Source organism: Diceros bicornis, chromosome 35 (genome assembly GCF_020826845.1).
Source record: "Diceros bicornis minor isolate mBicDic1 chromosome 35, mDicBic1.mat.cur, whole genome shotgun sequence".
Taxonomy (NCBI): Eukaryota; Metazoa; Chordata; class Mammalia; order Perissodactyla; family Rhinocerotidae; genus Diceros; species Diceros bicornis.
This window is the reverse complement of record NC_080774.1, coordinates 8,547,555-8,564,232: the sequence shown is the minus strand read 5'-3', so window position 1 is coordinate 8,564,232 and position 16,678 is coordinate 8,547,555. Positions and strand designations below refer to the sequence as shown.

Here is a 16,678-nt window from a genome sequence, read left to right as displayed (position 1 = left end):
ACTTCCTAGGAGAAAAAAATCATAAAAAAAGACAATGGTTTGCATAATAACAGCAATAGCTAACATCCAACCAAGCACTTACAAGGCACCAAGCATGGCTAACTGCTCTGCGCTGGTCATTCAATCCTCACAGGCCCTCTGAGAGGGAGGGACAGCTAAGCATTTGATTTCAGGGGGCCCCAGAGCAAGACGACCTTTCCGCAGAGCTGCCCGGGTTTGACAAAGTGCCAAGAGCCCTCTCCTCTGAGCCTCCTGCCCCAACCTTGGGTCCTTCCCCTGGCCCCCAGGCCTCCCCCACGCCCTGGCTGGCAGCCCCAGCTCCCCTGCCCTCCCCTCTCACAGGGCGGCTCAGCTGACCGACCAGACCCTTCCTGGAGCAGATGGATCGGCTCAGGGCCAGGATGAAGGGAAGAGCTCCTTCCTCTGCCAGGAAGCCAAATGGCACAGGCCTCGAGGAAACGCATTCCCATTTCCTGGGGGCAGTTCCAGCCGGCGCCTGCTCACCAAATGCAGAGCCACACGGGAGCCGCAGCGCGGCAAGTAGCCAGCAAGCGCCAGGGACGTGCCCCAACCCGAGACACCCCCTGAACGGGGTCCCATGAGGGCCCGGGCACCATGGGACAACAAAAGGGGCCCAAAATAGCTGTGAGGACCCTGCCGAGGTGAGGGTCAATGTCATTTCCTGGGATAACAGGCTTGGGCAGCTACCTCCTCACGTGGGGAAACTGAGGTCCAGGGAGGTCCTAAAGGAAATTCACTCATCCCTTTGTTCTTTCATCAAGTAATCAGTGAGGACCTACTATGTGCCAGATAAACAAAACAGACGTGATTTCTTAAAAGAAGGCACACAAGTCACTATAAGCACAATGAGGTCACTATGATGGGCCCTAACCCAACATGACTGGTGTCCTTATAAAGAGTGGGAAATTTGGACACGGAGACCGACGCGCACACAGGGAGAACACCAAGAGAACATGAAGGCAGAGACCCAGGTACTGCGCCTACAAGTCTAGGAATGCCAAAGATCGCCAGCAAGCCACCAGAAGCTGGGAGAGAGACAGGGAACAGATTCTCCCTCATGGCCCTCAAGAGGAACCAACCCTCCATCTGGGACTTCTGACCTCCAGAACTGTGAGATCATACATTTCCGTTGTGTAAGCCGCCCGGTTTGTGGTACTTTGTCATAGCTGTCCTAGCAAACTTAACACAGCTCCCACCCAACCAGAGAAGCTGCTGCCTCAGAGGCCACAGATTCAGAGGTGTCTCCAATGCCCGAGGGGGAGACCTGGGAGGCTCGGCCATACCAGCCGACACAGTGCTGAGGTTTGAGGCCAGATGGAATATTCCAGATCGGGGTCCCCGGCCCAGCCAAGCAGTCTTATCAGATTCAGTGACATCAACTCTTACAACTGTCTCTCCTTGAACACTCTCTAGTTTGGAGTCACTGAGACCAACTGTCTCCCCAAAGAGAAAAGCCCTCCCTTGGCAGACGGCAGGAGGGATGGTACTGGCTTCAGAGGGCAGAGACCCCATCCCCATCATAGGCCCTGGAGCAAAAAGGTGGCAAATGGTGACTCTTGTGTGACATCTGGCCACTGATGTATCCTGCTTGGCCTACACTGTGTTTAAAACTATCTGAATGAGATACCAACATTTCAGAGCCAGGAGATTTCAGATAAAAATAAAAATTTCCAGAGTCTCCTGAAGAACTGGATGCCCTGATAGCACTGGGTCTATACTCTTTCCTGGCAACAACGTGGGCAGCTCTGAATAGGAGATACACTCGCCAGCATGCCACTGTCCTCACCACTCCCCACTGCCTCCCCAATGCCGAGGACAGGCTGAGAGCCGCATTGAATGCCCTCCTCTTTCCCATGACCTATTTCACCCCTGCAGGCCCTGCTTTGAGATGCATCAAATGTTAGTGCTAAAAAGGGCACACATCAGTGGTCACCTGCCCAACCATTTTATTTCAGCAATGAGAAAACGAAGGCTCAGAAAGATTTACTGATTTTCCCAAAGTTACACGGTGGTTCCAGGCAGAACTAAAATTGGTCTGAGTTTTTCAGGAAGGGGCTAAAAATTACAGGTACGGCCTTGCAATGTCCACATATTGTGTCCTGAATAAAGTCCATGATGGGCCAAAATCTCCAATAAAGGGGAGCATACAGTCCATCCCTCTGCCTTCCTGAGATCTCCACCTGTGTGAGAGGAGAGTGTGTGAAGGCACAGTGTCTTATGGTGCTCAGAAATGAAATGCATAGGATTTGGGCACAGAGATATGGATTTGACTTAACTTGTGAGAGCCATGGCTTTGCCTTTCTTGTCTACTGCTGAACTCCAGGACCTAGAACTTTCTAGAACACTGCTGGCACTCAATAAATACTGGCTAGAGGTCACTGTTTATTTCACTTATCCCAAGGCCGTTCAGAAGGTCAGATGCTTTCTTTAGCTTGCCTAGAATCTATTTTCCTTCAGTTTGATAACAGCAGCCTGATTTATGTCTGGGAACACAACCTTCCATGCAAAAAGTGACCCCACAGAGATGTCCACACCACCAGATTCAGGGGTTCCATGTGACTCAAGCCTGGTCAACCAGGCATCAACTGCTCTGGTCAAGTGATTGATTCTAGAGTAGATGTGTGACCCAAGTCAGTCTACCGAGTCTTATTCTAGGATTTTGTGGAAGCATTGAGAAGAAAAAATGTCTCTTTCTGTGAAACAGGAGACATTGGGCACAACGATGCCTGAAGCCCACGTACCCCAGGAGTTTTTAACTACATGAGCCAATAAATTCCCATTTTTGCTTAACTTAGTTTGCAATTAGTTTTCTGTCACTTACAACCAAGGGTCCTGACTGACAGATGACACAGAGCTGACTGACAGAGAAACTTCTCCCCTAAGCTCCCTGCCAGATGATCAGTTCTCTATACCTTAAGGCTCCCAACCAGGCAAACTTGCCAGGCAGCTGCAAGTGCCCCAGTAAGCTGCACAGCCTTCACCTTGACAGTCAGGAGGAAACCAGAACTTCCAAAATCTCTTTTTTTCTTAAAGAAAAAAATCAAGGGGGCCGGCCCCATGGCTCAGCGGTTAAGTGCGCGCACTCCGCTGCTGGCGGCCTGGGTTCGGATCCCGGGTACGCACCAACACACCGCTTCTCCGGCCATGCTGAGGCCGCATCCCACATACAGCAACTAGAACGATGTGCAACTATGACATACAACTATCTACTGGGGCTTTGGGGGGGGAAAATAAATAAATAAAAATCTAAAAAAAAGTCAAGGAATAGAAGGGCTAAGGAACAGGACAGAGTAAAGGGAAGAAACTGACTAGCACTTTCGACACAAGAATCACATCATTGTAGCAGCAACCACAGTAGCCACAGACGGGGTAATGGTGACGGCTAGCCTTGTTCAGTGCTTGCCAAATGCCAGGCACTTTGTATGTATCATCTCATTTAATCGTCCCGATAACCTTATACGTTAGGTACCGTTATCATGCTTATTTCACTGATGAGGAAACTGAGGCACAGGGAGTCCGAGGGACTTGCGGGCAATCGCACGGTGCTTTGGGAGGGCACAAGTGTGAAATCACAGGCTCCAAAGTGGAGGAACTCCATGATCAGGGGCACATCCCTTCTCCTCAGCTGTGCGACCTTGGGGATAACAACACCACCTCACCAACCACACGAGCCCCCGCACACAGTAAATGCTCCCTAAATGGAAGCTGTTGCCAAGAAAGCACTTCAGCAGCTATCAAGTTCAAGCCCCTCAGCGGCTATCAAGTTCAAGCCCCTCAACTGGCTTTAATCTACATGAAAACAAAATTTTTTAATCTCTAATCCTACCATGTTAACTTAACGCTTCATGTTCCTCTTTAACTTCCGTCCACATGCAACACTTGGTACAAAATTAAAAACAGAGGGTGCCTACACTTTCGCACGCTTGCTTACTTGTGTCGTAAGAACCTGCGCATGCTCTCACACGGCTTTCACAGTCAACGCACTGGGGCTGCAGATGGAGTTCCGGAGACCCAGGGAGGTGAGAGGACCTGGTTTGAGGCCAGGCTGGGGTGAGAACCAGGTGTCCCCTGCGGCCCAGGACACTTACAGAGCAAGAAGCTCAACGTTTTAAGAGCTCTGAGGAGCTATTGTTCTGTCAATGACAAAGGATCACGGAGAGAGCGGCCCCAATCACACATCCAGGTATCGAAAGCCAGGTATGGGCTGGTGGCCCTGCCTTGAAGAGTGAGAAAGTGTGAAGGTGTGGGCAAGTGGGGGCCGGGTATCTAGACAAGGGAGGTAGGAACCACCTCACTTCCTTCCTCTTCTCCCACTGAATTCCTCCCAGGCTTTCACTGAACCAAAGGAAGACACAGGGAAACAACTGAAATTTCAATTTGTAATGAAAAGAAAGACTTCGACTTCAACATTCTGCAGCTTGGCACATCAGAGATAGAGGGGGCCGGCTCGGCATCCACAGCATCCGTGCCTTGGCCACCCACGGCCCTCCTCCCTCCCTCTTCCCTGCCATTTGGAGGTAATGCTAACTCGAGCTCTCTCCCTCCCCAGCCTCCAGCACAAAGGAACCCCAGCCAGCGCAGGCACGGCTCTGGGGGTCCAACCCTGTCCCAACACCTGGACCCAGAGCGTGGGAGCATCGTCTGAAATGAATCTAAATAAAATCTCTTTCCACCAGAGGCCCTGAAGGCAAAATCCCAATAAAAACCTTTAAAACCCATAAGGGAAGTGTCCCTTCCTCCACACCCTGCCCCCTGCCCCAACCACTAGTTCCCCATTTAAACTCCTCCAGCAGAAGGTTATCTCAGGCACCACCCACAATGCCCCTTCCCCATCTACTCACTTCCTATCTCATGCCCAAGCCAAGCGGGCAGAGGGGCAAGACTTTGGCCTGGGGAGGGGCGCATTTTCTTGGGGAACCATCCTCTCTCCTCTCCAGGTTAGAATTAGCATTTTTATCTCTGCAACTGCCATCTCTCAACTATTTACAGAAGCCAAGAGGATAAAAAGAGACAACATAAAAATAGTTACTTAGCAGCTTTCAGGATGGGATGGGGGTGGGGGCACAACACAGAATCTTCCTATTTTCTTTCTCTCCTTTTCAAAAGGGAAAAATGCTAGAACTGTTTATCTTTTCCAAAGCACTCCCCAATAGTTCACAGACCACTTACCTGGGAGCTTCTTGGGGACAGGGACCAAGTTCCAGCGTTCCTTGTCACCAGCCCCCCCAAAAAGTGTGGGTTCCATGAAAGACCATGAAGGTTCCAGAGCCATTGCTAAGTACAGCGCAGCGCCCTGCTCTGCCCTGTTTCCATCACCTCCTGGGCCTCCTTCCAGCCTTCCAAAAAAACCAGCCAGTCAAACAAAACAAAACAAAACTCTGGCTTTTCTCTACGCTTAAAATGTTTCATAATTGAAGAAAAAAAATTCAGTGGCAACACTACAAACAGGACAGAAACTGAGAACACTGGTGGCTAAAATAACTCCTTCCCCATTTTGGTCACTACCATCCCCCAGCAGGGAATGCCAGAGCCAGAGGTCTTCCCTAGGAAGTCGAAGAGCACTCACCTCCTTTTAAATATGCTATTTTTTTTGGTTTTGTTGAGGCAGCGATGCAATCAGGGAAGAAAGAACAAATAATCATTCAAAATCCTATTTTTCAGAGAGCAAAACCATTCAGAAATTATTTCTGCACCATAACCGCCTGGAGAGGGTGGATTCTACTCCATGAGAAAATGGGCATCCTTTGCCAGCATAAGGAGAGCGAGGGAGACACAAGAGCACGGGATTAGAGGGTGTGTCAGGATCCTACGGGACCTGAGGGTTGATTTTCTCTTCTATAAAATGGAGCCACCCTGGCTTACCTAGCAGGCAGCTGTAGCATCCATCCTCTATATGAAAGTGCCCAGCCCACAGCTCGGCTCCTAGTCAACAAATGAAAAGATCGTGATTTCCCTTCCTCTCTGCGCTCCACCTTCCCCAGGTCAACTGAGAGGGGCTGATGCCCCATCTTTTCTGGGCTCCCTCCCAGCTCTGTTTTCACGCTGCTCCATTTCCGGTCGGTCCGTGGTGGGCATTCCTGGCAAAGCTATCAGGAGAGACTGAGCCGACTCCAGGCCCGGCCACCGAGTTACGGCTCGATTTGTCTGGTGAGGCTTTCTCTACTTTGTGGATTTACTTACCCGGCAGAAGTTTCACAAAATATATACCAAGAAAATCACACGGGGACCTACATTTAACGAATTGTCATCACTGAAAAGAATGGAGCTGAATGAAATCCAGACTCTCCCTGACAATCACACTTCTAACACCTGTGACTTGACCGGGGAGGCAATGGGCTTAGAAGGGAGCTAGGAGTCCTGCGGAGGAGCGGGTGGCAGTGAAATTAAGGGAGTCCTGAAAACCTTCCTCCAGGAAGCTGGTCCCCAACTGATTTCAGAGACCCATCCTTGCATCGCCCTCTCTCTGCAAATGGAGTGAGAAGATAATGTCTTATGCCCAGAGGTTTATTAATTGGGGGCTGCCGAGGCAGAGGAATGGATACAGTCGCCTGAAGAGGATGGACATTAAGAACCCAAATGTCCATCAATGGATGAACAGATAAACAAAATGTGCTGTATCCATACAGGGGAATATTATTCGGCCATAGGAAGGAAGCGCTGATATATTCTACAAGTTGGATGAACCCTGAACATATTATGCTCAATGAAAGAAGCCAGACACAAAAGGTCACATATTATTAGCAGGTCAGTAAGGTAACAAGCACAGCCTCAAAGAAGAAAAGTCCATTCCAAAAGGCAATGCAATCTCCTCAACTTCCAGGAAAGAAGGCACAGAAGCTGGGGTGAAGGCCACTGCAGCACCACAGAGCCAGGCCGCCCTGCACCCCACATCCGGGTTCTCTAACCCAGTCCAAAGGGGAGGAGCTATTGCAAAAGCAAAATATCTGGCAAAAATAGCAGTGAAGGCCCTCTGACCCGAAGGAAAATCTGAAATAGCATTTGCCCCAAATCTCCAGGAAATGGGAACCATATGCTTCCCACAGCCACCAGAAGCAGGCATGTTGGGGAGAAGAAGGTCACAGGTGGCCCTGAACAAGTGACTCAGCCTCTCTGAGCCCTTCCACAAAATCGGTTCATGGAGGGGTACAGGCGATGCTGTGCCCCATGTTAAAATCTGAGCCAAAGTGCCCTGAAAACAGGCTTGGCCTGCCCCACCCAGCCCACCCCTTCCTCCTGAGAAAGGTGCCTCCACAGCCACTGGCCTGTCTTGGGTCCAGACTGAGGTCCTCAAGGAGGGAACTCTGGGTTCCTACAGAAAGTTCCCTCTGCCAGGTCATCCCGTCCTATCTCCCTTCCTCCTACTCCCATCCAATCTCCACTTCTTAGCCCATCCTTCCAGGCTCAGCACAAACAACACCTCCTTCAGGGAGCCTCCTGGATTCACAACAGAGGCACTCCTGGCATTTAGGGCAGGGCAATTCTTCATGCCTGCTGTGGATGTCTGCTGAGGATCTGGCCCGCTTGCAGGATATTTGGCATCTCGGCTCCTGCCCACCAAAAGCCAGGAGTGCTCAGCATCATTTTGACAACCAAAAGTCACCTCCACACTTTTCCAAGTGCTCGCCAGGAAGGTGAGACTGCCCTGGCTGAGGGCCACCGCATAGTTATTAGTGAATACATTTGGCCACCAGCCCCCTAACAACCTGGGAGCAAAGACAAGCCCAAGCCAATCAGCATCACCACCATGCCTGCTTAGATGTGTTCTCACAGGCTAGTTTGGTAAACAACTCTGGGCTCCTCAAGAAGCTGAGGGCAGCCTGCAAGGGCCCCGGGTCTAGAACAGGTGGTAAAGTGCAAAGGCTCTAAGGCCTGACATGCCTGGGTTGCTGTGTGACCCTGGGCAAGTTACTTAACCTCTCTGAGCCCTTTTATAAAATGGGACTAACTCCTAGCAACACTGCAGGACTGTTTCCAGCCTCAGTCTCCTTATATCTACAATAGGGATAAAAATTTGCCTTGTAGGATGTTGGCAGGCATTAAATGAGATAATGCATGCAACACATCACACAGTATCTGGCACCCAGCAAGAACTCAACAAATATGAGTTATTCACATCATTAATATTATTATCCAAGTTACGGGCTCATCAAATGACCGCTATTACTTCTTATTACAAAAATATGTTGTGTGCTCTCACTGCGAATGGCTGCTTTCTACACAGGAAGAGTTTATGAGCAGCCATCTGGAAGGAGGATCGAGACTCACTAGGAAGCTGCACTTGCATAGCATGCACACTGTTTATTCTTAAGCTGCATGTTTTTGTGGGGTGGTTTGGGAGAAGCAGTCTAACTCCCCCAAAGCCCTCCCCTTGTTGCTGCCCCTGCCTCCCCTAGCAACAAGGCAGCCTATGGGGACCTAAGTCTATCCTCTTTTCTCCCCTGGGGGCAGGGGCAGGGGCGGGGGAGTGGTGAATGACAGCACAGCTCTAGGGCACAAGAAGTTTCTATCTCTAGGATTGTGGAGACTTCCAGACCGAGGAAGGTAAAAGTTGCCTCTAAGGAAAAGGACCCTGCATGTCCCATCCCGAGGCCAACGCGCCCCTCTCTTGCTGACTGCCACTGAGATGCCGTCTGCCCCAACCTTCTGCGGGATATGGGGCAGAGGTGCAAGCTCTTCAGCGCCAAGTGAGAGCAGCAGGGCAGCTGGCAGAGCTGTGAAAACACCCGGCTTCCCAAACTGGGCAGTGCAGGGGGTGGGGGAAGCCAGGAAAAGCTCGAGGCTGGAGCGAGTGGCACCCCAGGCATGCAGAGCGGGGTTGGGCCCAGCACCCCGCGTCCCCGGGAGGCAGGCGGAGGGTGCCAGTGAAGGCACCTCTCTGCGTTCACAGCGGAGCTGCGTCCCCGAGGTGAATTTAGGTCAAAAGGACCAAGGCTGTGAGGTTCCGGCTGCGAGAAGGGGGGCGGGGGCAAAGGGCCCCGCAAGTGCTGCTCTGGGGTCCTGCCGCCTGATGTCCAAGCCCCCAGGGCCTGGGTTTGCCCCCAAGACACGCGCGGTGCGGGGGTGATATGCTCCAAGTCCGGTGGCCTTGTCCCCTGCGCGCTCTAGTTTCCCCACCTGTCAAACGTCGGGGGTGGGCCTAGGCCGCCTCCAGCATCCTTGACTGCCCCCGCCCGCGGAGACAGCGGTTCCAAACTCCGCGACCGCCCCTGCCACCCGGGCCGGGCGCGGCCCAGCCAAGGAGGCCACCCCCAAACCCCGGGCGCTCCGAGGACGCGGGGGAAGGGGCGCCAGGAGCCGCGTCCCCCACGTGGCGGGGCGTGGGGCGGCGCACGTGGGGTCCCCTCGGTGGGGGAGCCCGGAGCCGGCCTCGGGGCTTTGTCTGCAGTCCCGGCAGTGGTCCCCCGCCCCGAGAGCGCGAGGCCGCCGGGAGCTGCGTCCCTCGCCCGCCGCCCGCCGCCCGGCTCCCAGCTCCCGCCCGCTCACCTGGGCTCCGCGCTCGGCGCCCCCGGCTCGGCTGCGCTCGGCTCGGCGCGGCGCGCTCCTCTCCGCGGCCCCGGCGGGCGCGCGGGGGGCGGGGGCGGGAGGAGCCGCCCGGTCCCGGCTGCGGCGCGACGCCGCCGCGGGCTGCGCGGGGATTGGCCGCGGCCGCTGGAAACCCGGGCGCGCCCCCGCCGGCTCGGCCCCGCGCCGGGAGGGAGGGGGCGGGAGCTCGCGGAGAGGAAAGCAGCGGCGGGGCGGAGGCGGAGGCGGAGACAGGGGAGGAGGCGCAGGGGAGGGGAAGTGCGGCCCGGCGGGAGGGGTCGGAGGAGGCGGCGGAGCTGCGGACACGGGGAGACCTGCCGGGCGCACGAGCCCCGGAGGCTGCGCGGCGGCTTGGCCCCCGCCCGCGGCGCGCACCTGCCCCGGTTCTCCCCGCGGCGGCCGCGGCACCCTCCGGCAGGCCGGACGCGCCGGCAGCGCTCGCTTTGTTTTAGCCACAGGCGGGGACTGCAGGGCGGCGGCTGAGTCGCGGAAAGTTCCCCAAGCCTGCGGGACACCCGGGGGCCCGCCCCGCTCCCCGGCTCCCGCCCCGGGGCTGCTACCCCTGCCCCAGGCGACCCCGGTGGATGTGGCCTGGATTTCGGGTCACCATCCATTTGGAGAAACCCCTTCCGAACACGCTTCCTCACTGACCACTGCTCAGGGCTCGCCCTAAATTAGGCTGGGGGACGGTGTTCCTCTTCCACCCCGACTCCGCCAGGATATACCAAACTACACGAATCCCAATGAAGTTCTGGCTTTTCCCCAAGACTACTTAGATGCTTTTTGTGAAATACATCATATTCTTCTCGAACATTCTACTTTTGGCGCCCTACTTTGCTGGAGCCTTAAGTGTGTGTTTAGTCTCCCAGCTGGGCAATAGCATTGCGAGGGAGGGGGGCGGGGGAGAAGAGCTCAAGGGCTGCCAGACGGGGGCCTTCGGTGTTTCGAAACCCAGACCTGAACCGAAAGTTACCCAGGGGATGTCTCGCTGACCCTGCCAAGCGGCCGGAAGGGAATCAAGAGTTGAGGGGAGAGTCAAGGGCCGAATTAAAGGTTGACAGGTTTCGTCACCCCTTCTGATGTTATCCAACACGCACTCGTTCGTTGGTAACAGTAAGAACTTGGGAACAATCGTCCTAAATGTTCATCAGATGAATGGATAAATGAAATGTGTTATAGTCATTTGATGGAATACCACGCAATAGTTCAAAGGAATGCATTAGGTCTATTTGTACAGACATGAGGAGATCCCAAAAACAAAGAGTAAGTTGCAGAATACGATACACACAAATATGATGCACAATTTGTGTGTACTATTTTTAAACCCCACACAGTCTATATTGTTCATGGCCGCGAGCTTATATACAAGTGCTTTAAAAGTCAGAGGGGATGAGTGCAAATTAAATTCATGAGTCTGTCCCAAAGGAGGAAGTAGGGACAGAGAATAGAGAGGAAGAACATAAGCAATGTTGTCCATTTTATGCCTTTTTTTATAAATGGATTTGAAGCAAATGGCAAAATGTTAACAGTCAATTCTGAATGGTGGAGGCATAGCTCTGTATTTTTCTATTTTCTCCCCCAAAATATGTATCAGGGCTGATGGGGAGCATTTTGGACATTTCTGACTCTATGTTAGGGGTCAGCAAATGTTTTTTGTAAAGGACCAGATAGTAAATATTTTAGGTTTTGCAGGCCATACAGTGTTGCAACCACTGAACTCTGCCATTCTAGCAGCCATAGACAAAGTAAATAAATGGGGATAGCTGTGTTCCGATAAAACTTTATTTACAGACACTGAAAGCTGAATTTCATATAATTTTCATGTGCCACAAAATATGAGTTTTGATTTTTCTTCAACTATTTAAAAATACATAAATCATTCATAGCTGGCAGGCCATATAAAAACAGGTAGCATGCCAGATTCAGCCCATGGACAATTGTTTGGCAACCCCTGCTTTACTAAGGAAACCAAAATAGATATTGGTTGATGTCTTTTCCTGTTACTTGTTAAAACATACAATTCTGTGTTTATATCATGTTACTTAATTTGCCTATGTTTTATTAGAATGCTGTAGCTAACACAGGCAGAAACTTAGATATACATACAGCTATGTAAAGTTAGAAACCAGTTATGTAAGAAAGGTTAGGAAGAGCCCATCGAAACCCTAGCCCAAGATTCACTTCTTTCTGGAAGAACTTCCTGGAATGCTGTGGCCCAGGCCCTCCTTGACGTCTCTCCTCTCTGATCTCCTATAGCAAAGACTGTAGCTTACTTGATGCTCAGCCAATTATCTTCTTTATTCTTTACCTTTTCACTCATATGCTTTGACTTGCCAATAGAGCTATAAATTCCTGGAGTATAGGCAGGTACCATATCTGAAACATTTGTATGCTCTCAGCATTGTGGCTGAAAAACTTTGGAGCCAGAGAAACCTAGTTCAAATCCTAGCTTTGCTAGGTACCAGCTCTGTGGCCTTGCACTTGATCTCTCCTGGTTTGGTTTCATCAGCTGTCAAATGTTGCCCATCACAGCACCGAGCTCACAGGCTCAGCTTGGGGTTTAAATACAATAATGTGTGCCACGATAACAGCTCGGTGCCTGGTACATAAGTGCTCAATGGAGCTAACTATGAATATACTTAACACAGAGCTAAAAACACCATCAGTTATGTGCCTTGCCTATTAAAGTGAATTAGAACAAAGCAGAGAACATCACAATTGTCTCTCATTGACGTTCAGGCCCTCTTATGATAGAAATTATCCCACTTAAGGAAACCAGTTTCTTCTTAGAGATATGAAAATAAGAATTGGCTTTTGTTTTTTGAGTTTTCTCCTCCAAGAACACCAGAAAAACCTATTCTAGGCAAACAGATCTTGTTGTCTTGACAACACAGATTGCCAAGAAAATAAGTAAACAAAGCATCTGAATCTTATTTTTAAAGAAAACTTGAACAGTACAAGGGAGGGGCTGAAAAGTAAGACTTGAAAATTATCCCGCCCACTAGGATGGCATCACAAGCTCCTGCCAACACTGTCTTTCCTTTCTGAACTGTTCTGTGTCTACTCATGTTCACTGGAATGTTCCGCTTCCCAAACCTTGAACATCCAAATAGAGACAGCAGGATTAATCACACCAACGTACTTTATTTGTTGAATTCTTTCCCATTCAACAAAACAGTAGAAAAACGCTGGCCAAAAAAAAAAAACCGAGAGGTTTCCCTTCAACCAGCAGTGAGATTATGTTTGTTAGTCCCCAAAATAAATAACCACATAAAAGAAGTCGGCTGGGGCATAGATGAAGTTCTTATTTGTCTTAGATGTACTACGAGAAAGAAAAAAGTCAGTGTAACCACCCAAAAACGTCAAGACAAAATTTTAAACACTCTGAACCAGCAGAAATATTCAAGGTACATAGCTGAACACAAAGGCAGTCTGGTGATGGGATAGCGTGTAGGTTGAGGAGCCTGTCACACCCAGAACTGAATCCTGACTTTGGTCCTTACTAGTGAGGGGGCTGCGTCAGGCTGGATCTCCAGGGCTCAGTTTCCTCACCTATAAAATAGTATTTGGCTTACAAGCATTAGAGACGGTATGTGTGAAAGGATCTAGCACAGTGTCTGGCCTATTTGGGGCACTAGGTAAACGACAACCAATATTATCAATTATGCATTCAACAAACTGAAAAAGAGTATTCACAAAAACAGTACTTTTTCAAAACTGAGAACAGGCAGCTTTAGGATAATGCACCAACTAGGTTGGATTCCCAGCTCTGCAACCTACTAGCTGTGTGATCTTTTTTTTTGTTTGTTTATTGCAGTAACATTGGTTTATAGCATTGTATAAATTTCAGGTGTACAAGCTGTGTGATCTTGGGTGAGTGACTTAACCTCCTTATGCCTCAGTTTCTACATCTGTTAAATGGGATTAATGCTATTGCCTACCTCTTAGGATTGTTATGAAGATTAAATGTGTTAATATACATAAATCACTCACCCCAGGGCACTGTGTAAGTGTTAGCTATTTGCTTCCATCTGTCTCACAGCTGGAAACACTCGGCACCAAATGTGCTAGGTAACGAGTTCCCATCATGCCAAGCCACTGGCTCAGGTCACTACACTGTTTTTCTCTTCCCCTTTGAGGATGGATCCTAAGGTCTCTGGTATAGACCTGATGCCCATTGGCTGTTTAGCTTCAATGCCCTCCTCACCAAACCTTTTCCCCATTTAACCATTCATCAGTTCTTACACCCCTAAATTAAACCACCCATAACTACACCAGTCTGACTCTTTCTTCCTCCACCAAATGCTCCACCAGGAAAAAAGCCAATTAGCTGTTACCCAGACAGTTCTGAGTTTTGGGGTCACTCTGATGTTTCCAATTTTCCATTTGACCTACTATTCCTTCCTGGAGGAGATGGGCCCAGCCAAAAAGTCTCAGTCACAAATGGCAGGGGGCCACAGACTCTTCATATTAGCTTGGGGTTCAGTCCTGCCAAGGTGAATGTGCAAGCTAAGAGCAGGGTCAGGCAGGCTAGCTTCACACGCATGCAAACCGTGCAGTCCCACAGGGCTCTCTGCTTATAAGGGCCCCGTACCTGGCTTAGTGCTCTGCTTAATATAGGCCTCATATTTTTACTTTGCTCTGGGCCCCACAAATTACGCAGCCTGGTCAGGTTTGATTTCTGGTTTTCATGTTGATACCTATGGGATCAGCTGAGCAAACTTGCCCCATCTCTTGGACCTTCTTATGAGGCAGTGATTAAGATCGCTTCTTAGACTGGAAAGATCTAGTTTAAATACAGTGATCAAAACTGACATCAGATGAGAGAATATATTTGAAAGAATAAATAAAAAGAAACTGATAATAGTGGTTACCCTCTGGAAGGAAGAAATACTTTTTACTAGACAGGCTTTAAGAATATTTAATTTTTACCATCTACTTATATAACCTTTCAAATAAATTTAAGGAAAGATTTTTAAACATCAACATACCATAGAGATAGTGTCTCTATCTCTACATTGAGTCTCTTGTTTCCAGAGCAGCTGTCTTTGGCCAGCAAACGCACCCTAATGAGTGGGAGTTGTTTTACACTGTTTCAAAGAGCTCTGTAGATAAACTATTTCCCATCAGAAGGTTTAAATTTAACGGAGAAAGAGCCAATGATAGAAGCTGCAAAATTTGGTTGGTTCCTTGTTGCTGTTTTGGACTCGAAACACAGGGATTTTTCTGTGAATACTCAAGGATAAGATAAATTCAGGAAGACAAAGCAATAACCAGCTACTGTTAATTGCAGGGTTGAAATATGTAAATTATATACACTGTATATTTGAGTGATGGCATCCACATGCCTCTGAGCTTCGGATCCTTTCTTAATTTATAATCACCTTATTCATGATGAATTCTTAGACTTAAGTTATCATCATCCCTCATTTATATAGTTAAATATAGAAAAAAATATACCCACGCAGAAAATATAAGAAAGCCAACACCCAGAAAGTGATTGAAATATGCTTCTTGTCATTGGTCCAAAAACCATAAAAAGATCTTTTCCTTCTTAATCTCCAGTCAGGAACCAACATGTACTTGCGAGCATGCACAGGCCCACCACAAACACCAGATCAGTCCAACAAAGCAGGGAAGCTTCAGAAGGAAAATTCAAGCCTCAGAAAAACCTGTGCTGACCCCCAGAGAGATCTACTAACACCCTAAAGAGCTCTTGTCTGAGCATGGGTGCTAAATGAATTTACGTAACGTGGAGAGCGTGCACAATTTCTAATAAGATACTGACAATTTTGCCCAGAGAGAAAATAATCTTTAACACTTGCGCTAACTTATTAATTACTGTTTATTAACAAGTCAGTGTCCTTCGCTATGAGAAGGAAAAAAAAAAGGGAGAACAAAACAAATATGTATATTCTAGCAACAAAATAAAACAAACTAATCAGAATGCAGTTTATTGACAGGACAGACATCAAGTATATCATTTAGATGGAGGGAGGGGGTGTGAGCAAGTCCAAAATCTTATACCCTGCACGGTGGCCCAGCAGAGGTGTTCTCTTTAGAGATGGTTTATCAAGGGCACCCCGTGAGAGGGCAGTTCTTGGTACAGCTGCCGGAAGAGCATTGCACACCGATTCCTCTCCTGGGTCTTCCCCAGGGTGTGGTAGAGTCTGGCCTGGAAGTAAACGACATCTCTGATTTGCTCTTTGCAGTCGACCTTTGCAAAATAGTTCTTGGCTTCATTGAGGTTCTCAATGGCGGCCTCCAGAGCTGATGAAAAGTGGGGGAAACACCACACATGTTTAACTCAATACTTCACATATAGTTTTCAAAACTTAATATTTACTTTTATTAATTTAACATGGACCAGATACTTTTATATTCTACTCTTTGAGAAGAAAAATATATATATACTAGGGTGAGGTTTTAAAAAAGGTCTTTAGTCCTGATTTCCAGCCTGGTACCTGGTTCTATATGGGTACAATAATTACTCATTTGCCCTCGACCTTCATGCCACGCATGCACGTGAAAGCACTTTAAATGCTGTATGAAATTTTAACATATATTTGTGAACACTCAGAACTTAAATGCTGGTCCAAATTTAAAGTCTTTTCTAAATCTTCTGGGTCTGAAATTTTAGAAGTTTTCTGGAATAGTATTGCCTAACAATCTTTGTGTAGCTTCGTACCTTCTGCTTTCTTCAGTGGATCATAGGAAGCTGCTGAAGCCACCTGGCACTTGGCCACCAAGAACATGGCGCGGCCTTTGTCCAGGACAGCCCCATCAGCCAAGATGGGCTCAATGGCCATGTGCAGAAGACTTAAGGCCTGTTCTGGGATTCCAAGGATGAGCTGAAAAAGAAACATCATGGCACTGTACACACCCACACCCACTGCCCACCAAAGGAAGTCCTTCGTTTCTGGCTCTTGCCTCCTGAATAGCCATGTCTGGCTTATCTTCTCCCTGACATGCACTACATTATAATGTGCACCACACTCCTAGAAAATATAATGTGTGACAATCTGATTTCAGACTACGATAGATACAGTAGGGAGTAGTTATTCACATTATGGAAAGGTTTTTGTCTTTACCAAAAGATTCAGCATCAAAATCCTTTTGATTGGGATTCCAAAGA

The 16,678-nt window shown here is 49.0% G+C and overlaps 2 protein-coding genes across 4 annotated transcripts in view; both read right to left on the bottom strand.

Moving 5' to 3' along the window:
• CAMKK2 (calcium/calmodulin dependent protein kinase kinase 2) overlaps positions 1-9,616 on the bottom strand; it is a 48,588-nt gene extending 38,972 nt beyond the window's left edge. Inside the window, exons 1-2 of one of the 3 annotated variants that reach the window (XM_058531390.1) lie at positions 5,884-7,026; positions 5,191-5,357 (exon numbers count right to left, since the gene is read on the bottom strand). In XM_058531390.1, the coding sequence (XP_058387373.1) occupies positions 5,191-5,357; positions 5,884-6,029 (313 nt within the window). In that variant the 5' untranslated portion in view covers positions 6,030-7,026. Of the gene's footprint in view, positions 1-5,190; positions 5,358-5,883; positions 7,027-9,504 lie in introns of those variants that run through there. The other 2 variants (XM_058531388.1, XM_058531389.1) reach the window with 2 other exon arrangements.
• A 5,754-nt stretch (positions 9,617-15,370) lies between these two features.
• ANAPC5 (anaphase promoting complex subunit 5) overlaps positions 15,371-16,678 on the bottom strand; it is a 38,247-nt gene continuing 36,939 nt past the window's right edge. The window contains exons 16-17 of the mRNA XM_058531386.1: positions 16,232-16,394; positions 15,371-15,813 (exon numbers count right to left, since the gene is read on the bottom strand). Coding sequence (XP_058387369.1) covers positions 15,602-15,813; positions 16,232-16,394 — 375 coding nt within the window. The 3' untranslated portion in view covers positions 15,371-15,601. The remainder of the gene's footprint in view (positions 15,814-16,231; positions 16,395-16,678) is intronic.